At 46.4% G+C, this 24,725-nt stretch overlaps 1 protein-coding gene across 3 annotated transcripts in view; it reads right to left on the reverse strand.

Annotated features, from left to right (window-relative positions):
- Positions 1-24,725, reverse strand: part of EXOC4 (exocyst complex component 4) — a 365,485-nt gene that overhangs the window by 17,510 nt on the left and 323,250 nt on the right. For all 3 annotated transcript variants that reach the window (XM_072041021.1, XM_072040965.1, XM_072040993.1), the window contains exons 15-17: positions 11,300-11,441; positions 8,488-8,666; positions 6,551-6,710 (exon numbers count right to left, since the gene is read on the reverse strand). In XM_072041021.1, coding sequence (XP_071897122.1) covers positions 6,551-6,710; positions 8,488-8,666; positions 11,300-11,441 — 481 coding nt within the window. The remainder of the gene's footprint in view (positions 1-6,550; positions 6,711-8,487; positions 8,667-11,299; positions 11,442-24,725) is intronic.

Consider the following 24,725-nt stretch of genomic DNA (forward strand, 5'->3'; position numbering starts at 1 on the left):
TCTGAACTTCACCAACCTCTAACCCTGGGGAACTGAGGAAGGCACAAGGAGGCTTTTGGATCCTGGCACTGCCAGGAGATGGGGTACGTGACTGAAAAGAGGTGATTTTCACATCGATGTGGTAAGGAGAAATGCTTGATCTGCAGTGGACAGGGACCCACCTGTGATCTCCACTCTTGGGCACTGGGGTGAGCTGCTGGGAGCGCTGCATTTTCCAGCCAGTGCCGTCTCCATGAATGTCCATAAAGCTTCTGAGCTGGTCAGGGGAACTTGTCCAGTTCCAGTTCGAGGCCTTTTCCCACACACAAGTGTCTGGGGAGGCTCTGCTGTGACCGACCAGCTGGACCACACAGCCCCCTACCTCACTTTTTCTCATGTATTTCCCTGGAGGGGAGCAGAGCCGTGACTTGGGGTTCCCCAGATCACTGTCAACCCTTCCAAAACCCCTTTGTGTTTTTGTGGTGAGGAGCTGGGCAGCTCCAGCAGAGGATCACCGAATCACAGAATCTCCTGAGTTGGAAGGGACCCATAAGGATCGAGTCCAACATCCTAAAGGATGTGGCCTTACCATAGCTTCCAGAGGCTGTGTAGGATCAAATAAACCAAAATCCCGTGAATTTTTGAGCAGGCACCTTACCGTAACCATCCTATACTGCAGAGAGCAGTCAGAAACCCCAAAAAGCACCTCTATAAAACATGAAGGCATAAATTGACGCCCTCCTAAAACCCTCAGCAGCTGCAGATTGAACTGATTGAACTGGAAATGAAACCAAACAGATGGGTGGTTTCTTCCAGTGGACTTTTAGGGGGCATGGGGCATCGCTCAGCAGCACCCACCTGGTGAAGGACCCCATGGGCAGGCAGTCTCTGATCCCCCAGAGCACACGGGGGAAGCCAAGGGAGGGAAGGGGGAGGGAGCCATCAAGCTGAGGGGCGTTTTTTAATCCTCTGTAGTTGGGATTTTTGGTTAATGCAGTGAAACCACTAATTACAGCTAATTAAACCTGCACTGAGATCAAAGCTCAGTGGAAACTACGGGGGGGGAGAAAACGAAGAGAGAAAAGAAAGGAGAAGAAAATAGGGATTTTGTTGTAACCAAAAGTCCTTAATTGAAAACTAAAGCAGCTTTGTTAATTAAAAACAGCAAAAACAAAATGAGGCCGTGCTCCACAGATACACAACATGAGTCCAGCGTGGAGATGGAGATAAGACATCTTTCCCACGCTGTCAGCAAAGCAGTGGGGACTTTTTCTCCGATTCTCTGATTTCATGGGGTGAAATCCCACCCCAATCCTTCAATTCCTCAACAGCAAAAGAACATCTGGGAGACTGTCAGGGCTCTTTCATGATGGAAGTGGCTCCGCTGTACCTGGGACCCCAAATTCCTCACACCTGACCTGCAGAAGAGGTGAGGACGTATCTCAACAGGACCCAGGACTTCAGGCAGCAGCTGCTCCTTGGCCACAGCCAGACCTCAGTTGTTTGACTCTTTCTCTCATGCCCCAATGTCTGTTTCCATGTATTGTCCCTTCCTCAGTGATTAATATTTCGTGGGAAATGAGCCATGGCCTTTCCTTGTAGCAGTCTGCCCCCCGTTTATGCCCAGCTCTACCTGCAGCATCCTTCCAACACCTGACAGTGGGGTCCAACACGCACGAAACCAGCATCAAAAAACCTCCTGAAGGAGGCCTCCGTCGGCCAGCTGCACCCTCAGGCAGGAAGCACAGCCTGCTCTTTATCTATCGAGAAGAAAATCGGAAAGAGAAATAATATTTGGCAACGGAAAGGACTTCTTTCAGAGCACTGGGATGGCTGAGGGATCTCTCAGGCACAGCAGCTTCCCCTTTCCTCTGCAGCACCCAGTAGATGGCAGCATGTTATTGCTTATTCGCCCTGCCTGGGCCAGCTTTGTGCATCAGGAGAGAGGCACAAACCCCTCCTGCCCCTGCACAATCCCACAAAAAACATTCCCTGCCTGCTGGCTGTAGCAGGGAAGGAGCCCTGCGTGCTGAGCATCCAAGCCAGAGCTGTGCTCCGGAATAAAGCCCCCTTCGAAATCCCACTGCTGTGGTTCGAGGCTGTTCTTGCTGGGATTAGCGGGCGTTTTCCAGCTCTCCCAGTGCAAGAATCAGTGGGATGGGACCACCCTGTCACCCAAATAATGCCAGGTTCTGGGGCAAGGCGTGCTTCCAGGACCTGATGGAGGTTGAGTGGTGTTAATTTTACCCACAGCTTCCTCCAAACGCCTTGGCGGTGCTTGCCCACTTTGAAACTAGCACAAGAGCTGGTGCAATCCTCCCAATTCTCCTGCTGGCTGTGGGGGTGCGGGGTGTTTGCCCCGAGGATGTAAGGAGACAAGCACGGACATTGCAGCATCACGGGTATCGCTGGGAGAGCAGGGCCACGAAGGAACAGGGTCAGAGCAGCAGCTGCAGCTGTATTTGGCCGGGGAGAGGAAGCAAAGGTCAATTCTCTTTTGCGAACAATGACAATTTGAGCAGAATTTGTATACAGACAGACACATTTGATCCCAGGCATCTGCTCTACACTGCAAGGGCTGATTTGTGTCTGATCTGAGGACGACTGCCCAGCATGCTGATGCCTTCTCCCCATGCCTGGCCACTGGGGACCTCTCCAAGCGGCTGGGATCCTCCAGCAGTGCCAACGTGGGTGCCACATCTGTCAGAAGGACGTGGTCAAAGCCAAGGGCCCTGGTAAAGAAAGGTCTTCAGCCACAGGAAAAGAGATTTCTGGTCCCTGCAGGGTGGATGGCCAAAGCAGCTGCTAACCTGAATGGCAGCAGCAGCAGGGAAAACCTCTGATCTAACTCGTAGGCTCACAGCCACCTCTGGATCTCCGTGCTGCAAACTATTTAAGGAATGAAGGACGTTTTCAAAGCCCATAACGAAGAGGAGCACCACTCAAACCCCTTTATCTCCGAGGTCGAAATTACATTGCCTCGTACGAAATGGCCACATTTCATCAGTGGTCCCTCCCTTCCCCTCACAACCAACTCAATTAACTTTCAAGAAAAGGGCAATTTTATCACTGCTGTGTGTTGGAAAAGGGTTTTTTTTTTTTTTCTTATGGAAAATGAACATCTAAGAGCTGACTGATGTTGTATTCAAGGATAAGGCTGAAGCCCAAACCAAGTCTTTTCTGAATACCTCCGATGAAATCTCTGCATAAACACAGAGTTGTATTGTAGAGGGGATAAAGGGGATGTGAAGGAAAGCAGAAAGGAAAAGACCTGAACTGGAATCCGTATTTTAAGATGATTTTTTTTATCCCTGTAGTGGCATCAATATAATTCTGGGTCTGAAACTCCCAAAATGTGGAGGTATCTGGAATCCAGGCTCAATTCCAGACTTGGCAGTGTGTGACTGGGTACCATTACAGGAAGAAAATGCTGCTTTTTCTTTAATACAATAGCAGATGCCCTAATCATCGCCTGCATTTCTGCTGGCCTAGATACTGAACACACATATAAGGGAAAAACCTATTCATATTTGCAGGAAATTTAGCAAATGATACAAATCCTTTTGTGATGCCTTAGCAGTCAGAACCAGCCTATTTTACCCCTTTTTTTGTGTGTCAGTGGAGAAACTCCTTCCTAGAGCTCACAGAAGTTGGTAATTTCTCTTTTTTTTCAATGGAAACGTGCTCTACCTCTGCTTCGTGATGCTCTGCTGAGTTTCCCTGCCCTGCTCCACCTTAAACTGAGAATCTTAAAGAAAAACTCATTTGAAACATTTCCCCCCCTGCCATGGTACTGCTCCCAAAGCCACACGTCTTGCCAGAGCCTGTTGTCACCTGCAGGTTACAAATCTTTTGAAGAATGTGGTTTAAACAGCAAGAGTCTCACCAGAACCAGCAAGTGCTGCATGGTTTAGGATTTGCCGTGAATCCTCTGTGTGATTTTGGCTTCAGAGGAGGAAGATCTTTCCCTTCCACCTTCCCTGACTGGGGTTTCTGAGAAGTCACCAGCTGAGATAGAGAAGAAAGGGGATGCCCAGTGCTCTTTGGGGCCCAGAGAAAGCCCTGAAGGACATACCAAAAGTGGAAAAACAAACAAACAACAAACCCAAAATCACAATGCCCAGGGAAATCTTGAAAGTCCTGAAGACCTTACTCAAATGGTCTGCTTTCTGCCATAAACTCGAGCACATGCCATTTAAATGTGTCCACTTGCAGAAAAGGACAGGGGTGCTGAGGCTTAGATCAAGCCAGGAGGACAAAGAGCTCTGCAAAAACACGAGAAAAACATTTTTTTGTGTGTGTGTGTGAGAAAAAAACAAGACACAAAACCTATTACATCTTTCCCTGTTCGGAGGAGCCCAGGACTTCTGATGAAGTTCCTGAAAGCTGAATTGTTTTGGATACGGGGAACTGCCTCCAAAGGCCAGAGATGGTGCAGAGAGCCACCAGCTGGGTTAGATCTCCTCTCCCATTCCATAATAATCACCCAGTTCTCTGCAAAGTGAAGGCAGGGAAGGAATTTAGTCCAGCTAACACGAGGTGTAGGGAGAAGGAAGAGCAGGTGAGCATTCCTCATCTTTAAAAAGGCAAAACTGACAGTCAGCTACCACACAAAGCAGTTACAGATTTCTGCATGAGAGATATGATAGAAGTACAAACCACTTTTATCCTACGTTGACGCTATTTTATGCTTTCTAGGTGTGAACAGTTGTTTGTTTTATAGTTTGAATCGACCTCGGTAACTGGAGTCCCTGGGGTAAGAGGAGAACTTGCTCGGGTAATTGTAAATTCAGGTGAGCAGGGCAGGGTTCGGATGCGTGAAACACCTTGTTTATGTAAAAGGGGAATCTGGATAATGAGCATTCAGGAGTCATCTGAGGAACAGAAGGATAAAACATCTTCTGCAGATCACAGAAACCTGCCCCGAAAGAAAGAGGGAAGCAATGCAGTCATGAAAGCTAAAAAAAAAATAAGTTGAATTTGTATTATGGGAAGAAATCTGCATCGCAGGTACCTCAAAGCAGCTGATGCAGCTGTGTAGAGAGCTCAGGTATCTCGTGTGAGCTCCACAGCTCTCTGTGATGGCCCTCAGCAGCCCAAATGGCCCAGGAGAAAAACTATTCACCCTACAGCCCAGGCGGGCTGGTACGCGTGCGCTCGCTATCGTGAAAGCCGCCGGTATGGCACATCATCCATCAAGCAAGATGAGGAGGGGGGAACACGTTCCCTCCTCGCCCTTCCCTTCAAACTCCACGTCAAATTATGCAGCTCTGCAAGTCACAGCTCTGTTCTCCCCATGGTTGTTCAGCCCGTATGGCAAAGACCCTCCGGGGAAAGGGCTGGCCACATCACGCCAACTTCGAGCAGCGCTCGGTCAGCAGCTCATTATCTGGGTGCCAGTTGTTGTCAGCACGTGCTCAAGCCCTGTTCTGCCTGCCAAAAAAAACCTGGGCTAATTTATTTAACGTTTCAAAGGATCAGGGAGAAAAAAAATCGTTTAAAAAAGGAAAGATTGAATTTGGGAACTTTATTCCTTGGAGAGTTGGTAATGGATCTAGCACTCTCACTCTCCGTCTCTCCCCCAGGCCTCAGCATTCATAACTTCCCCATGTCAATGTTATTATGAAAAGACTAATTCAATAATGAGATCATTCCCCATATGAGAGCCCAAGTAAATGAGGCACTCGGCCATACCTACTCTCCCTCATCTGAGGGAGTCACGCCACTCGTAATTCAGTCTCCGTGAGCGATGGCCAAGCGGTGACACCAACAATTCCCAGTGTTTGTGGTGGGTCACAGCTGAGCCTCATGAAAAACTTTTGTCATTTGATCTACATGCCTTAAACGGCAAGTTCCAGCCTTCTCCTTTGGCTATTTCTTGGGTTCAGCTGCCTGTTGCTGAACCAGCTGCAGCCACAGAGGCTTGGCCAACACAGCCCTGCTGATGGTCCCGTTTAGTTCTTGCTTTTACGCATGTGGTTAGTCCTCAAGAGATGCTCTTTCAGTGAATAAAGCAGCAGGACAAGGTGAGAAACTTTCAGGGGAGCTGTCATGACCAGTTTTGGTGTTGTTTTAGTATTGCTATCATTTTGAGAGCAACAGAACTTGAAGGGAGACAACAGCTGGCACCCCTGAGGGTCGCACACACTACTGTGAGTGGCTAAAAATTTAAGCCTTTGACAAACCAAAGTATTACTCACCTGGGCACGAATCAAGACCCTGGATCAAACCAGCTTAAATTCCACGCAGGACTTGTACCTAGAAACTCGTCCTTGCCTGGGTTTAGGTCTTAAGGGAACCACACCAACGGGAAGCCCCAGGCACAGACACTTTGGTGGGACCTCCACTGTGAGCTGATGGCGAACTCCCATGTTGCTCTGAACACATCTCAATTGAATCTCCCACCCAACGAGGAGGAAAGTAAATATTTCAATTAACATTTCTGCGCCCCCAACTTCATTGTCTTCATCCAGTTGCACACACAGTGAGTGGTGAAACCTTTGGAAGGAGCTGCCACCCTGCACGAGGGCATCAAAATAGTAATGAAGACAAAATAGGGTCCCCAGCTCACCTTGCAAAGTCCAGGTCAGCCTCACGGGACATGGTGATGTTGGTCAGGTTTTGCTGCAGGATGAAGATGTTCCTGCACATTTTCTTGATGCCAGACTCGCTGATGCGCTTAAAATAGTGGGCGCCGTTGATCAGAATGCAGGAGATGAGGTGGCCCAAACCTGCGAGGGGGAAGAAAAAAATCAAACAATGAAGTCACAGGAGGAAGATATTTAGTAACGGTAATTTGCTATAAAACCCATGAGTGAGTGCTGTTAAGGGGTGCATGTGAACTGGAACAGGAGATCTGCCAGACTGTATCCAGAAATTGCCTTCACCTTCCCTGTGAATTTTAGTAGGACTTCCCTCAAGGTTTCCTTTAATAGCAAAAATATATTTTAAAAAAAACACAACAAAAAAGCATATAATAATAGTAAAAAACCTCAAAGTTGCATTATCATAGCCATTGATATTTACAGGATGCTGCCAGATTTATCATCAGGCTTTGCAAAATGTCCCTTTCAGTCCCTCTCTAGCAGATCAATGGCCCGCTATTTGCTCCTACAAAATATTAATATTTTAATCTATTACCAAGGAGTGGTATTTCTTCACGGTACACTCTCTGCAAGAGCAGAAGTGAGCTGCATTTCAATGCACTCGATGTGCAGCCTCCCTCTGATCAGTCCTGAACAGTTTCTTGAGTCTGAATGATGTCTCCATCTCCCCTCTGCTGCTAAAGGACAGAGCTTGGCTGCTACGAGTCAAAGTCAGCCCCAGAATGATGTATCCACTGCTCATGTTGCACTACAAACCCCCCAAAAAAACCCAGCCTGATTTACTCAGTAGAGAGGTTAGTACAAGAGTAGACATTGATAAGAAGACCTGATTAAAAAAAGCACCATCAGGAGCCTCACAGGTTTGTGGGGGGCACTCAGAGATACTGAGAGCCTCTTTTAGGACCAGTGGTGGCCAGAAGAAGGCTAACCAGGCTTGCAAAGCCTTGATCCCTGCTGAAATACCATTCTGTGCAGTGGGTGCATCTCCAGTGCCCCCTCTCTCCTGACTCTGTCAGCCACCACATAGAAGGACGCGCGCCCCGGCACGCAGGCAAGACAACCGTGCGTCAGCGCCACAAATAAATACAGGGGAGATGAACCAAGACGTGATTTATATTCTCCAAGGTAATCACGACAGATGAGACATCCGAAGAGCTAATGTTCTCGAAATTTAATTTTAGTAATGGAATAGCTACACTTTGGGTAGGAACTGTGCCATAATAGCACTGCGCTTGTAATATACGCACGTACCCTACGGCTTCCCAAGCACAAAATGTCCTGCACGTACATCACCTTACTGCCTTCCTGCTCAGCGTGGGCCCACTGCTCGAATCCAGTCAGAAATGCTCAGAAATGCTATGGGAGCAACAAGATTTGACTGTCCTATGTTTGCATGTTTGCACTTAGCAATTTGCTGTAGATGGGTGAGAGACAAAGTTGTGTTTTTGCAGGAGAAGGTGTTTTTGCAGTGGGAAATTCCACTAACCTTGCATATTCCAAAGTGATTGTGCAGAGACAACAAGGGCATGGCAGTGGGGAGTATGTTAAGCAGGTAAGGGGAAGGTCCCACTGTCCCAAGATAAGGAGGATAGCTAAGAAAAACAGGACGAGCAGAACAAAATCAGTAAAAACAAAAAATCATGGTCAAGAGAGAAGGAAAAAAAGGAAAAGGAAAAATTAAGGGTTGGTCAAAAAAATAGTAAATATATGGTATAGTAACAGGCATCGAGTAGTTTGTGAACCTGTAGTACCCAGCCAACGAGGAATCAGGCGTCGGGTAATAGGGAATATAGGGTTATGATCTACTTTTGCTGGGCTTGTAGGATGCCTGCCACTGCAATCACAAAAGAAAGAGCTTCACAGAAGACCCTGTCTGAGAAAATTATTGAGGTTTTTGTCTGACCTTCGAAAATGTACTGGAACTTGTGCTGCTGGAGGCTGGCGCTCATGGCCTCCTCGATAGCACTGATGTCCTTGTTGAGCCGGACAACCAGGGGGTCGTAGTCCATGCTCTCCACGTTGGCCACGATGGCATAGTTGCCTTGTTTAGCCAGCGGGATCAGGTAGTGGAAGCAATGAACTCTGCAAGAAAGAAAAAAGAAATGTTACACTGCAACAAGCTCGCCATTAAGATATCGGTGGGTGTTAAAAATAATTAACTCTTTTTTTTTTTTCATGCATTGGCCAGCCCCCAAGCAATATCTGATAAGCAGTATTGCCACAACATTTCCAGAGGGGTTGAGGCTTCCAAGGACAGTTGTTCCTTTTGTTTCTCCCTCCAAATATCAGCACGTTTGTGCCGACCTTGATGTGGCTTTGCCATTAGGTCTTCTGAAAGCATCGCTGATTACACTGCGCAAAAACTTTATATATTGGAAGTTGTGGGAATACGGAGGGGCTACTGAGAGTAGTTAAGCTCTCTTGAAAATAAATCTTTTATTTTGGGAATACTGAAAAAAACGAACAACAACAAAAACCAAGCATGTTGCTTGATCATGACACTGTATTAAATGCACCTTAGGCAAAGCGTTATCTTACAATTTTCCTTCCAAAGTTCAAGCAGATAAAAAATAGTAGTTCTACGAAATGAGTGGTTATGTCTGCGTTAAGTGCATCCTCCTCTTGACTTGTCATCGTCCTATCTCGAGAGGTGAATACAAAGGACCCTTTATTAACAGATCTGACCTACACCATCAAAGTAAAATGCCAAGTGCCTTTTCACCAGGTTCTCCAGCCTCGCATGTGCTGGTTCAGCAGCACTTTAATATTGATGCCTAAATGACAACTTCTTACACGCTTTGTAAGCCCTGAGAGCAGTTAAAATTGGAAAAAAAGAGTGAGCCAGGGGACATTAACTGATAATTAGCAGGCCAAGACCGTGCCTATTCCCAAACTTTTAACATTACTGCAACTTTTTTCTTTCCTATTTGCCTGCCAAGGTGGCCTGGAGACAACGTGCCCTGACACCATCTCTTCCATCAGGATCAGCACACCGAGGCATAAAATTCACACCAGGCTGGCTCTAACAGCTGTGGTGCTATGTTCTGGCTTTCATGTCCCCATCCTCTTGGAAAATGTCCTTGTGTAATGCCATACAGCTTTGGTTTTTATATGAAAACAGTGTAATAGATTAAATAATCCAAAATTCCACGGTTGTTTGTAACAAAACAAATGGTAAATGATCTGAACATGCCAATAGGTTTCATTCAAGGAAGCAGATACGAAATTAAGGAGCAGGTTCTCAGTGACCACTGTCCTCGGGGCATGCCCAGCTGGCAGTAGAGGAGCAGAAACCAACCCCAGGCTGGTGCCAACCAGCATCTGGCAAAGCCGGGAATGAACGGGGGTCCTACGGGAGGAGAAAGACAAGGGGATAAGTGCAGATAACTGTGGATGAACACATGCTGTGCTCTGCACCTTGCAAGTGGCACGGATCTGGGGATCTGGCATAGGAACGCAGAGAAATCTGCTCTGAGCAGCCACCAGAGGGACTGGGATTTTGCTCTGTTGCTGCAGGGGGTTGTGAATGGGGTGTGATGAATGCAGGGGAGCTTCCACCCTGCTGGGGATCCTCCTGGGTGCAGCATCTCTCCTTCTCACTCCTTGCCACCCGTTGCAAGGATTTACATGCCACGGTGTATTTACAGCATCAAACTTGGGATGCTGATAGAAGCACTGGAGGAGGACGGCAGTGTTTTACTCCAACATCCCAGCAAGAATTGTCCTGACTTCCACTTGCACTTATTTTGCTTCACCCACCTGTGAGGGAACTCCACAGAGGACTGCGGCCAGAAACCCATTCCACGAGCCCCAGGTTGGCTGTGTTACCTTGCACCACATCGCAGCTGGAAAGCTGCTCCATTTCCCTACTTTTAACACTCTTTTCCTCAAATCCTTCAAGCCCCAGCTCATTTGTGATGCTTGCAACCAAGTGGCCAGCAGGTGATGGATGGCAGGGTGAAGGGCTGCTGACAATAACTAATGCGGATTTTTTTTAAAGCTCCTTCACGAGAGTTCTGCCAGCGTACAGGAGGACGCAATTATGGCTCAGGATATGTCAAAGCAGAACAAACCAACGGCCCATCGAGTCTCATTGCCTGTCTCTGACACCCGCTCACATTTGATGCTTCAGAGGAAGGGAAGCAATGAAAACACACCTGGCCAACACGACGCACAAGGGACAAATGTCGTCCCAGCCCCGTCGGAGTGGACAGCTGGCAGCTTGAAGAAAGGGTTTTGCTGCTTTTGATCTTTGCATGTGTAGTCAGAGACATCATAAAACTATCCAGCCCTTTAGAAAATCCAGCTGGTGCTTGCCTCCTCTTCCCCAGTTTCTGTTACTGTTTGAAAAAGGAGCAAGAAAAGCTCCTATCTGCCAGCCAAAGCTCAATGGCTGATAAATATGCAGACACCTGTTAGATTTTAAAAGCACTGTGCAATTATCTAAGGACAAAGACTCTGAAAACCCATTTTTCCTAGTTTTTGACACAAGATGCAGACCCCTCTGTGAAATTCCAGTTTCGGTATCCTGCCTCTGTCCCTCATTTGGCCATCCATGGTGATGGGACCTGGCATTTCTGGGCACGTCTTTGATCTCTTCAATGCTACAGCAGGCAAATATACCTGTCTCAGGTGCCATAACGTGTTCCCTGGGCACAATCCTAACCTGTAGCCCTCGCTAGCTCACTCACAATCCCCAAATTCAGGGCTTTTACCTGACTTCCAAATGCAGCACCAGCAGGCAGCGGTCAGCCATCTCTTGGAAAGACTTGGCCAGCTCGCTCAGGGTTTGCAGGATCTGTTCGGACGCAGGGAGGTGCTCCATACTGGCGTGGCTGTCCTGGCCAGGAGACATGGCTAGAAAGAGAAGACAGGATTAATTCGTGACATATTTCATCAATACCACTTGGCTTTAGCAGCTACGGCGTCTCAACTGCTTCCATCCTAAGCGCGCCCGCTCTCGTCCACCTTTGGCTGAGCAATGAAGTCTGTAATTCGGGAGCGTGAGAAGCAACAAACTGCTTCTGCAATTGATTAAACTCCAAAATGAATCTGAGGGGTTTAATCAACCACCAGAATACATTTGCTTGGAAGATATTGCTCCGTGATGAGTATTTCTGCACTTGCAAAATCCAGGAACATTTATCTTACTTTGCATGGGGTGAGGAAAAAGCTGCTCTGAAGCCAAAGCACGGCACCGAAAGCACAGATGGTCCTTTTTGGTCACCTCAGACTTCCCCAGGAGAATTTCAAGTAAACCTTTGTTTGACCCATCCCTCCACAAGCATCTGGGAGCCTTCTTTGTTCTTGTGAATAAAACACAACTCTTAATGCAGTGAAGCAAACAGCAGGCAACAGATATGAGTTGCTCTTGGAGCTGTCTCCAAAGCTGACACCTGAAGAAAGGTGCTGTTCCTGCACACCAGACAACTGGAAAAAAAAACCCTCTTTATTCAGCACGTGCCACATTTACAGAAGTCCTAGAAAGCGGAGCCATTTCATCATTTACTTCTCACCACCCCACTGAGAGCCATGAGACAAGTGGTATTTCTGCTGCGTGGGCAGCAAAGAAGAGAAGAGTAGCTTGGCCATGGGATTGTTGTCCTACAAATACCATCCCCAACAATGGCCTAACCAGGTCTAACTTCTGCAGATACATCCGTATCCCTCCCACTGAGACCTCTTTAAATCACAGTCATCATAAATTCTGCCCTAATTACAGGAAAAATATCTCAAACATCGGAGTTCAAATCCTCATTTAAGTAACCCTTTAGAAATGACTTCTTGCATAGGGTGATTGGTGATGTTTGAAATTAAGCAGACCTGCCTAGGCACCTTCTAGCTGAATGTGATGGTAAGGGATGTCCTGGGTCACCACGTCTGGCCCCACAAGCGCTGTGTCCCATGGCCTTGAATAGGAACTCGTATGCCATATGGAAGTCATTCAAGTCTCTACCTTCCTTGCTTCCCTTGGTGGCTCCTGGAAAAACTCTGGCAGTGAAGCTGGAGGCTAGGGACTAAATTCCAGCCTAAACGTGGTCCCTGATGTTATATTTTTGGTTCTTCATATGCCAGCATTACTCTTTGCCTTGTGGAGTTTGCCATCGCTGGCATTTAGCATCTGCTACCCTACCATGCTAAACTCCTGGAGAGGTGGGCAAAGCAACCTGCTTTATCTTTTGCCTCTGAGAAAGGCTTTCCAACCCCTCTTCACCCAAAAGCAATTCTCTACACCCTTTCCAGTCTCAATTATATATTCTTGAGCAAAAGTGACCACAATTGAGTGCTGTGTTCGAGCTCTTACTACTGCCACAACTGGGCTAGAGCTTTCCCATCTCCCTCGGAAATACTTTTTTTTTTTTTGGCTCTGGTATCTGTTTTTTTAATTGATTTACATTTTCAGCTCGTATTTGTTCTGTGATCGACCTGAATAACGGAGGTACTTGCTGGCAGTGAGAAATTTCTTGTTTTCCCTCTCCTCGCACTGCTGTTGGGTACATGACAAACACTCAGCCAGCCACCAACGCAACTCGGCGCAGGAAGGATTTGTACCTCACCAAGGAACTGTTGACAACAAACTCTCATTGTGATGGAGACTGATTAAATAAATGGCACTTGGCTCTGTTTGTGTAGCCAAAGACCTGCTTTGAAAGGGGAACCTACGCGGAGCTTTGGATTTGCTCCTAAAATTAAACACCCCTTCAGATCTAGCCTGAAAAGCAAAACCAAGACAAAGAGATAAAAAGTCCCAATCTTTTTTGTGTGAAGCAGGTTGAAATAGAGGTAAACATATAAGACAGTCAAGTCCAATTGGAGTACAAGTGCCTAATTGTGCATCTAATTTTACTGTGAATTACAACAGGAAAAACCCTGCCTGGACAAAGCCGAGTACAACACAACTCCGGGAAGCTGCCTCCTTCAGCAACTCCTCCAATCGCAGCAATATTCATGAAGTTTCATCCTAACAAAGAGGCAGCAATGGGCAAAGAAATTCAGAGCTTGGCAAATACGGCTGAAAATAATTAATTGGCCCAGAGTGTTAAAGAGAAATAATCCGTTCACCGTAAGGATTCCGCCCCGGCCCCGGCACACTCCGACACTTCTCCAAGCATCGTTCTGCTTGGTGAGAAAACAAAACAAAATCAAATTATCGGTGGGTTGAATGGCTTATTTACACAGCCTCTACTTCCAGATAACAGAATTGGGAGATGACTTGGGGGAGGCGCTTTGGAAGCGCTGTTTGCCCACCTGCCACCCACCCTTCAAGCCCCCCAGTGACATTGGTTTCCCTGGGGGTGGCGGGACTTTGGGATCAAGCATCATCAGGTCTAAGTGTCCTTATCAGGTCACAGCAGAAGGCAGGAAACCTTCCCTATATTCTGGTGGGGGAAAAAATTATTTTTAGTATAAAAAACTAAATTTTGACAGGTTTCTAGGGGTCTTGCTCCTGGAGCTGGACTTGCTGTTACGCCGCAGGAACGCTCCCGCAGTGCTTCCCTGCAAGCGATGGAGATGGATGGACCCATCAACCGAAATGCAGGAGTCAGCTAATTTCTGCACGGGAGAGATAGACACACATTTTTTTTCTGCTCTCCAGAATTCATTTACAGCAATTTAAGTGAAGCTGTAATTATATTTGTCAGCGGAGTTAAGAGGAGGAGGGAGACGGGGATGATCTGTGCCTTGCTTAAAGCCAGAGCACTCCTGGCTTTGTTTTTATGGGTGTTCAGTGCCCCCACTGAAGGAGGAAGATCGAGTGCTGGCTTGGGGCATCTGTCTCCTTTTCTCCCTTGCAATATGAGAGCACTGAAGTGTACCTTTGCTTTTTTTGGATTAAAAGACTTTCTGAGCCCACCACTTGTCCTTTCTCCTTCTTTGCAGATCCCAGAAGGATCGTCCCACTGCTGTGCTAGCCAAGGAGAAAATCCCATTTCTTTACGTCTCGCTCAGGAAACACGAACCCACAGAAGGAGTTGTAGCAGCATAAGATAATCAGAGACTAAAATATTACAGGGTATTGAATAAAAAAGTAATTTGGAATTGGTTTTGGAGGCGGCCAGTTCTTTGGGCAGACATGAAGGGTGACCCTGCACTGATGGACCTCCAACCCACCTGAATGCCTCTGGACCCAAAGAGCTGAAGGAGGTATCTCCAGCTGAAATGCTGGAGAAGCAGCACCATAATAAAACAAAACAAAATTCACAGCCATCTATTTCTTCTTCCCTTTCTTAAGGACCTTGGCCCATTTAGACCACGTCAACCACGAGCCCTCCAAGCCAAGAAAATCCCCAGCGGTTGGGTAAGCAGCAGCCAACAACCGGCTCCATAGCCCCTCATCATTTTGCAGCCCAAACAGATGAATTTCAGTTGTCTTACGTCGGCTTCCCGTGCTGCTGGATAATAATTACGGTTTTGCCTGGGATTTCTTTTGCTTGCTGTAAGCACGGCCAAGATACCTCACTCCAAGGAGAAGGCGCATTTCATTCCGGCAAACCTGAGAAAAATAAACTTAACGCAGTAGTTGTCGCCCATGATTTCAATCATTTTGCAATTCGACGCGATGCCGGTGCCTCTTGACAGCTTGTGCCTTGTAAATCGATGGATGTAAATTCCCAGACCTCGGGAATATTAAACAAAACCTGCCGCGGCGCCCATAAACAAACCTCTGTAACCAATCAAGGTCTACAATAGCACGTCCTGCCCGCTCCCTGCTCGAGCGGAGCGACTGCTAACAGATTTGAATGATTTAATAGCACAAGGAGAAAAATCAATCTAAGGTTACAGGCTCTGCTTCGGCTCCGGTGCAGCCCGAACACGGGAAATAAACCTGCAACACGCTCACGCTTTCCATCCAGCGCTGTACGTGTTTGCTTAACGGGGAAAGGGGAAAGGCTCACGGAGAAATTTTACAGCTCTGCTGGGAGAAAAACTCGTATTTGGAAAAGATGCAGTCTGAAACCTTCGCTGTGTCCCACAGGTAACATTAGGGAGCAGCTCATACCTATTTGCACTTTAATTCTTGCTCCCTTCCTCCCTGCAAGAGGAAACCCCCAAATAATCATTAATAAACGGATGCAAAAGGAAATTGTGATGGATCAAGTGCTGAACCATGCCTTTGGAGACTCAGGGTTAATTCCCATCTCTGCCGGAGACTTTTCTGGGGATCTGGGCTTGCCCTCTCCATGCTTTAGTTCTTATGATAAAACCTGGGGTTTCCTCCTCTGTCTTTATCCATCACTGCCTTGCAAACTGACTCCAAGCTCTCCGTGGCTCTTGTCCTTACAGCTTTCAGCACCGCGAGGTGACACTGTCACTGGGAGACAAATCAGCCATTGTAAGAGATTTTCCGTGTATTTAAAAGAAAAAGCACTAGATAAACTTAGGAGGAATTAGATTTGTGTATTATATATGCAAATATATTATATATACATTTTTTTAAGGAGATAAGAGTGTGGCAGCACAGCGTGCACACTAGGTGCAACACCAAGGACTTATTTCAGCAAGATTTCTGAAGGCAGACATATTCCAGGAGACTTCTGTCCCCTGAAGCCAAAGGACAGGAGGAAAACTAACATTTTTTCTAATAGGTCACCATCCAAAAATCACCTCTCTTCCTATTAAGCCATGCTCTGCTGATGGAGGCTAGAGTTGGGTACCCGAAAGCTGCTGTGGTGGTGCTGGTGAGGAAGGGCTTCAAGGGGCAGCAGGAACATCACTGAGATGCCTCCAGCCCCAAAATAAGGGATGGAAAGCAGCACTGGGGCATCGCCTCGGCACAGCTCTACGGAGCTGGGAGATAAATCAGGACTTGCTGGAGATGAAAAACCCTCAATAACTACAGAGAGCCAGACAAAGCAAATCAACTCAAATGATTTTCTCTCCGTGGGAAAAACTACCAGGACCCTGCTCTCGAGCCGCTTTTCTTTTTGTGGTTACACATCTTTCCTCCCACTTTGATCTCTTATTGCTCTTGAGATGCCGCCTCGATCTAATTTAGAGTCTAAGCTCTCCGAGGAGCAGGGGCCTTCTCTTTTTATCCTGTTGCAAAGCGCTCTGCACACCTGTGGTGCTCAAGAAATAATGAACAACAACAACTATATGCAACCCATATGGCCACTTGGACCAGCTTCTGGCTGCAAGAGTATTATTTGAAGCTCTAAGGCAGAGATCACTCACTGCCTGCCTTTAACTGGCTCTGTTTGGGGAGCTCAGAGCTGCAACTCTGCAGAAAAGCAGTGGAATGAGCCACAAAATCTGGAACTGGATTTTGTTTTTTCTTCCGCGTTTCACGAGATTTATTTCAGAGCTGCAGGAATTTGGGAACCAAAGCTAGATGCTGTTTTGCCATCCTTCCCCTTCCTTTTCAGAGGTGTGTCTGAACCTTTGGGCCTCCTAGATGTGGCTATTTCAAATATTTTCGCAGCTACTGCAAAGATCTTTTACCTAAATCTCTCTCTTTCTAGATTTTAAATAGGGAGGAAAATCAAGACGAGCAACGACATCTCCCAAGACTTCCACGTACCTGGCACCTATGGATTTTTGATGTCAGCTGTCTTCTTCAAACAGACTCTGAACCAAAAGGGATTCCCTAGCTTGTCCTGGCAAGGATTTGGCTCTGCACATCAGTGTGCTGACCTTCCCTTCCATGAGGTTGGGTAAGGTTAATTCTTGTCACCAAGCGCAGCCGCACAGCTTACAGACAAAAGCAGGAGCCAACGAGCAGAGGTGAGGGCACTCAGCACCCACCTAAGTCATTCAGAGCCTTCCATTCACTGGGTGCAACCCACTTTGTGAAATAAAGCGAGCAACCCGGACCTGGGCAGAGCTCTGAGATCTGGAGATCATCTCCCACGTGCAGGCGGGCTGGGGATGCAGCCGACCGTACCGATCAATAAGGGAAGAACAGGGATTCTTGCTAAAATAAAGCAAATACCAAGAAAGGACAGACTTTAACAGGTGAGGACCTTTCAAACAAGAGATATGAGGCTGGAATTTTCTCAGTACTCGGCACTGCTCTGGCTCACCTTTTACAGGGATCATCGGCAAAACCGCTCATCGACGCCGAAGGGGCAACGTTATGTCAACGCTTAAAGGCTAAGCAGAGGTAAAGACCAAGCAAGCTCAAGGAGAGCTTCTCACTGACATTAATCATACTAATGTGACATGCTATGACCACTACAGGTTCTATTATTCCTACTAACGAACCTGGTTCATCAGCAGAGGTAATTGGGATCACATCGGAAGATCCTTAAGGCGGGGATTTCCCTTTCTGAATCTCCTTGAGGTTCTGACGAGAACGGAGGAGGAAAGGGAACTTTGTGTGCCCAACTTGAGAAAAGCAAGACAAACCTGAAGGGTGGTCTCGAGAACATCCTTCCATGTCTCTCTGCCCACTCCATGTCAAAAATTGAAGTGCAGGAGGGGGACAATGTAACCGTGCTGGAAAAAAAGCATCGCGACCTCATTTGCGATGAGTGGTGATAAGCAGGCTGGGCTGCAGCCCCCATCAGTTCAGTAAACACTAATGATGAGGAGAGCACAGACTGTCACCAGTGATAAAGAACAGGCTAAACACTCTATTAGTTTTTCATTTTGTGAATTAATGTTTTTTATGGCGTGTGTACACTCGCTAGTTAATGAATTGTCTCGTTAGAGCTGCCTGCAGAGCTCCTCGTCTGCCTCTGCTGGCAGGCATAAATTTCGCAAGGAAATTACCACTTTTAAAAAGGCAATAACTCCTCGAAAAGTGGTTTGTTTTCCATTAGTTTCTGCAAATATGCAGCCTCGAGAAAGGGTTTGTAAGGAAAAAAAAAAGAGCTGGAGGGGCAGGACAAAAAGCGTGGTGGGACAGTCTAGCTCCATCTAGCTCCATCGTACCAGAGCCTGCTGGAAAGTTGGGTTGGTTGTTGAACACTTGCCTTTAAATACTCTTCATTCGAGTCTGGAAAAGGATTGGGAAAAAAGAAAACCAACAAAAAAAGAGATGCTTGGTTCACTTAAAAAGTCAAAAGGGAGCAGGCTTTTCATTATTACTATTATTATTATTATTTTCCCTAAAGGAAGCAAAATTGTGCAGATGCAGCTAGGAGCAGGAGAACTATCTCAGCTGAAGACTGAATAAATCCCAATCTCTTTGAACAGGCCAGGGTTTGTTGCTCCAGTGCTCCTCAGCTAAGAAAACTCTTCTGTGTTAAATTTTCTCGGTTTCAGTAATTTATAACGTAGCTTTCTCCTTCTCTACCCCATAGAAATATTTTTAGGGCTTGATTCTTTTATCAAAGAAGAAACCTGATTTAGAAAGCTTAGGGAGAAAACCTACATCAATCTGCTTTTGAGTTATGGAAAACGTTTTTTTTGCCTGTTCAGAGTTTTGCACCCTTTTCCGTCCTTGGCTAGCCAAAACCAGCCACGTGCTTTGCCTTGTTTTCATTAAACCAGAGCAAAACCACAGCTCCACTGACCTCAGCTTCCCATCCGAAGGGATGGGAATCCCCAAATTAATTTCTTTTCCTACTTCAGCAAGAGCTTTGTTCTTAGAGAAGACCTTTTAAAAATTGTCCACATTTATGAGTTGAGGGGTAAAAACGAGGGGAAGGAAACCAAAAAGCTCCAGGCCAGCTGCTTTGCGAGAGGCACCGCATTCTTAGAGCTGGTGGAGATGATTTCAGCTCAGCCGTTAATAAGAAATGCTTCCCAGCACTCGGAACACACATAATGTACATATCATCAAATTAACGACATTTCGATGGTATCTGACTCGGAGCGTGTCGGCTCGGCCGTTAACTCACTGGCAGGCATCGGGCAGGAACGCTGGGCGTTTATGAAACCTGCAGCAAAAAATCTGCGTGAAGATGTGAAGCAAAGCAGAGAGGACCAGCAGGCTTTTACGAGCTGCCTTCACGTTCAATTCTCCCCACACCGCTGCTAGGATGTGTCCTAAACTGAAACGTTTAATTTCGTTGACAGCTGGAAGAATAAGGAGACAGACAGGTGTTGGCCACTTGGGTTAATATTAAAAAAAAAAAAAAAGAACAGCAGCAAAGAGATGTCAACCTGCTCATAAGGCTTCCTCAGAGCTAGAAAAGAAAAAAATAATCAGTGATTGGTGTTAGGACGCTTGTAAAGCAGCATAATTATGCCTTGACATGAAAACTGAGAGATCAAGATGTTTTGTTAGGGGACTGGTCAGCTTGGCCAGGAGAGGCAGTGATGTAGCAAACCGCCTGAGATGTCCAAAAGCAAACAGAAGCAGCAACCCAAATGCCTGTGTGTAACCCAAATTTTTCCTTTTTTTCCCTCCCTGATACCGTGCTGTATCTTGCCAATAAATGCCCTAAAAAATTTAGCATCACTGCAGAATTTCTGTGGGTAGATGTCCCGAGAGGGATGAATTTCTAAAAGGACCTTAAATCTCCCCGTCTCTTGGACCCATTGGAAGAGTGAGAAACAGAAGTGCTGATGGTCTGATGGCAAAACTACTCTTCTTTGCAAGAAGTGGGGACAAGGTAAGGCAAATGTCAGGAAAATGAATATGGTTAGATAGATACCTTAAGGATCTTCTCTCTTTTTTTTTTTAAAGTGTTGACAATTGTAGATGGAAGTGTTTTGGGGACTGTTTTTTAATAAACTGATTTGCAAAGTAGGAAGAGGAGTAGCAAGGAGCTCTGTGCTGGAAGACAAAACGGAGTGAATGCAGCTTTTCCAGGAGACCATAGAGGAAGGTGGGGATCTGAATATCCAGGAACCACGATGGGCTTTCAAACATAAGGACAGACCTCATGGGAAAGACGAGGGGCACAAAGAGGGCATCACATCAGCAGGAACATCGTTTCCATCTTGCGTCAGCTGCAGCAGCCTCACAGCTCGACTTCTCCTCTGTTCCTGGTTATTGGAGAGCCATTTTCTCCAGGTCCCACGTGAATACAGATGCAGGTTAGATGAGAACAAGCCTCCGGCCCATGCGTTGTGCAAAGTGACTCAGTGGTGATGTCAATGGTTGACCGCACTCCCGTCGCCTAGTTCTGGAAAGGATTTTGCCCCTTCTACCCTAGAGGATGCTGCCACCCCTAACACCCCAGGGAGAAGCAGGTGGATTTATTGCCATTAATCTTTGCCACCAGTGAGTCATTCTCTTCAGAAGAGATAAACACATCCTAATGCGTGATCCAAGCGGTGTGGACAGCAGGCTCTTCGGAGTTATTGCCACAAAAACCTTGATTTCCTGGTATTACTCATGAGGGATCCTCATTTTAAAAGGGGTTTGAAAGCACTGCTAATTAGGTCACTTATTTACATGACAATCCCCTGCGTTTAAGGCCGGTGGGTGGGAGGAAAGAAAGCAGGAACAAGAGTAATTAGCGTAATCATGACGGTAAGCTAAGTGCTGACCTCAAGGCCCCAAGATCAATACTGGGACTGCATCCCGGTGGTGTGCCTATTGTCGGAGATAAAGAACCATAAATGCTGAGCATCCAGGTCAGAAAAACAACGTCTCATTTTCTAACCATTAAATATTTGATGTAAAGCGCCGAGGCTGGGGAAAGGAGTAACCACTAATCCATAAGAGCAGCTTCACTGCAGACATTCAAGGGAACAAGGGCAGTGAAAGGCATTGGGAGATCACTTGGACTCAAAAACAAGAGGTCTCAGTTGGCTGATGGCTGTGTGGTTTTATTCCCTGCTATCCAGCAAAGCCGACCTACATTTCAGCCATGAAATTTTATAGCCAAAATTCCCCTGCCAGAATTGCTCCGCTCAGCTCTTTTTCTGCTTCAGGTGGTGGTAAGAGACCAACAGGCATAACTTGGCGTTTGGATCCAAGACAACTTTGCTGAATTGGCACATGGAGGGGAAAAAAAAATCCAATTTTGCTACGTTAAGTCAATCCACTGAAGCCTGAAGCTCTTTGAGAGAAAACACATCTTTTAGCAGATGTGTTTTAGCTCTTGGGGTCACCAACAAGAGGCTCATATATGTTGTATTTCAGGGTATTGCCAGATACATAAAATTACCTCTTTGAATGTATTCTTAAAGTCCTCTGCTCTCTGACACTGGTTCCTCCATTAGGTTCTTAACTTTCAGTGGAGAGTGACTAGATAGCATCTCGTATCTACTGAACCTAAGGTCTAAATATTATCTAGGAGTTTCTGACCTGTATGTAGCAACTTCCCAGAAGTTAAAGTAAATTTGTAGCTCCTACTAAAGCTAAAAATGGTGATTAATGTGGTGATCATAGATGGTTTGGTGTAGAATTGACAGATTTACATTCTCCTGTGCTTGAAGAAGGCCAAGTTCTCCTGTCTTTGCTCAAAGGGAGTCCCACCTGGGGAAACCCGGGGCTCAAGGACAGTGTTTCATTTCTAAATACCAGCCCCAAGCACGCCGTGTACAACAGTGGGATTTGTAGTTGTAAGGAGATAACGCTGGTCATCTCTGCAATATCCAAGAGATGTCAGCACAGGACCACGATGAGCCATGGGATCGACAAGAAGGAGATGTGTGGATCTGAGCCACGGTGATGTAGATGAGATGGCCAAGAAGACCTTCTCCTATCAGCTGTCTCTGGTTCTCCCCTGAACTTCCTAGACCCAAATGAAACATCTTACACCAATCTGCACCAGCTGTTCCCAGACAATATTAACACAACACCCAGAAGAGGGACTTAACATCTGGAACTTATTTCAGGATAAGCCACATTTGTGTAACATGTGGCCAGATCATGATACGGAAAGAATGAACTTGCGATTTGTAAAACAAATCCTAGACACAAAACAAGTTAACCTGATCTAACAGGTTGAAGGGCAGAGATGGGAAGAGATCACGCCAGGACACTGGCATCTCCCTTAAGACAATGCGTGCACAGCTACGAGATAGGAAAAGACCCCACGGATGACTGTTTTATGATGGTTCAGACCAAGTGAGAATGGGATTTGGTCCAATTTTTAGCATTTTCAGAACAGCACTAATTGCTCAGGTAGTGGAAGAGAGAAAAAAACGGTATTGGAAAATGAGACTGCTTAAGAAGCTAAATTGGAAAGCTGTCATTTAGACTAAGTTATATTGAAGCAACTGGAATTCATCAAATGATACAAGCATGCAAGACTTATCTTTTCAAGTTGATGGCAGATGTTTTACATTTGGAAGGAATTTGGAGCGTTTTCTGCTTTGGAAAGAAATGCAGTTTTGCTAAAATCATAATGCAACAGCATTCGCTTCTCCCGTGTGAGGTCAGGCACGTGTTGATCACCTTTAATCTGGCTTTTAAATAAGGTTCTCTATTAATAGATCTCCACAAAAAAAAAAAAAAAGTTCTCCATGAGCAATCAATACAGCAAGATGTGTTACAAGCTCAATGACAGAAAAAAAATAAGCTCCAACGGGAGAGAAATATAGGCACATTTAAGAGCTGAATTCAGTTCATTAGAAACACCAGGGTTAAACACAAAGCCCCGTCTGAGTTCACCACCGCAGTGTGGCCTGACTATGAAATGAAAGGCATCAATTTTACCACCGCGTCGGCCCTGATTTTCATTTGTGCTGAGACCCCTTTGCACCACTCCGTCAGCAGAAAGGGGCCTTAAAGCGTAAATTACAGCTCCTTTCCCCTGGCAGAGTGGTATAAAGGGGCTCTGCCATCAGTTTTAAAAGACATCGCTTTCTCAAGTGTTGCGGGATGCTTTCTGTGAGCTATCAAAGCCTATTTCAGGACGAGGAGGCACGCTGAGCCAGGCAAAGGGGAGGCTGACCTCTCGGGTGCAAAGTGCTCCAGGATAGTCTTGATCCTATAATGGCCTTCACTAACCTTTTCAAAGTATTTTGAGATCTATGGCTGGAAAATGCAATGCAAATGCTCAGTATTATCATTAACAAGAGCCAGCCAGCGACAGAAATCTGCGGGATTTGGTAAAAAGCTGTTGCACAACCCATTTTTCTGCCCCCTGCTTTCGAACGAAACCATGGCTGCTGCGAGTCTGGAGGGTGAAATGCTGCCCTGCCCACCCAGAGAAGTGGCGATGGCATTTTCCACATGTTGCCTTTTGATTTTGGGGTGAAATCAGCCCTAAACGGGTGAAAAACAACCTGTTTAGGAAGCATCTGCAATAAGGAAGCAAAGAGGCTGAATGCCTTTGTAGGCACCTTAGAAGGGCCAAATTCTCTCCTTGCCAACCCTGCAATGCCCCTACACAAATCCCCTCATTTTGTAACATCCTAAAACCCAAGTGACAGAGCAAACTACATCCTGACAGCTTCCTAACCAGACCCAACTGCCAGGCAAGAGCCATGGCAAACCGATTCCTAAACTTTATTATTGATGTCCTCATTGTGATTTTATGTCTAAGCATTTCTGCCATTGAATCTGGCTGGCTCATAAACCCACAAAAGACTGAAGCCCTGAGTTTGGAAACCAGGGGATGGCAGTGCAACGTGGCAGTGGGAATTGCAGGAAAACTGAATAAAGCAATAAGAAACTCCACGTGACCTTTCTGTACGTTGTAAGGCACAATTTCAATTAGGGTGGATGTAAAAATAAATATATATTAAAAAAAAAAGAATCCAATGGGAAAGGATTTCCTGAGGAGGAACAGGAGACATTTATCTACCAATCTGCATATTGGCATGTGCATCACTTTGACGTATTGACATCACTTAAACACTGCTTTGGCTGTCACGGGGTGCGATGGATGGCAGAGGGGCTGGGTGGGAGGTGGGAGGCAGCATCCTGCCCGGAGCTGTGAATCCGCATCCCCCAAATACAGCTCGTGTAAAACAAGGGGAGAACTGCAAAGCCATGTGTGCAAACCCCATCCGGAAAGGGAGCGTGGCATTTCCCCATCTCTCATTAAACCCGCGTGCAGCTGGCTTAACCAACCAGAGTAATTAGCTCCGTGTCTAATGCAAATCGTCGCAGCGGAGACCTGGCTCTGCCAGCAAACAATTGCAATTTATGTCTGGGAAGAAACAGCTTCGCCTTGTTGGCTTTGCTGTGGCTCTGCTCTGCGGACAGCAGCAGGGTTTGGATGTCCCAGTGATGGAGCCAGCTCTTAAAGGTCTCCTGTGCATCCCCCCTAGCACCAGGGTGCTTCCCCCATAGGTGGGCTGCAGGCGTTAATGCCGAATTTGTACTCACGTTTGCCCTTGATT

The sequence above is a fragment of the Anas platyrhynchos genome, chromosome 1, assembly GCF_047663525.1.
Source record: "Anas platyrhynchos isolate ZD024472 breed Pekin duck chromosome 1, IASCAAS_PekinDuck_T2T, whole genome shotgun sequence".
Lineage (NCBI taxonomy): Eukaryota > Metazoa > Chordata > Aves > Anseriformes > Anatidae > Anas > Anas platyrhynchos.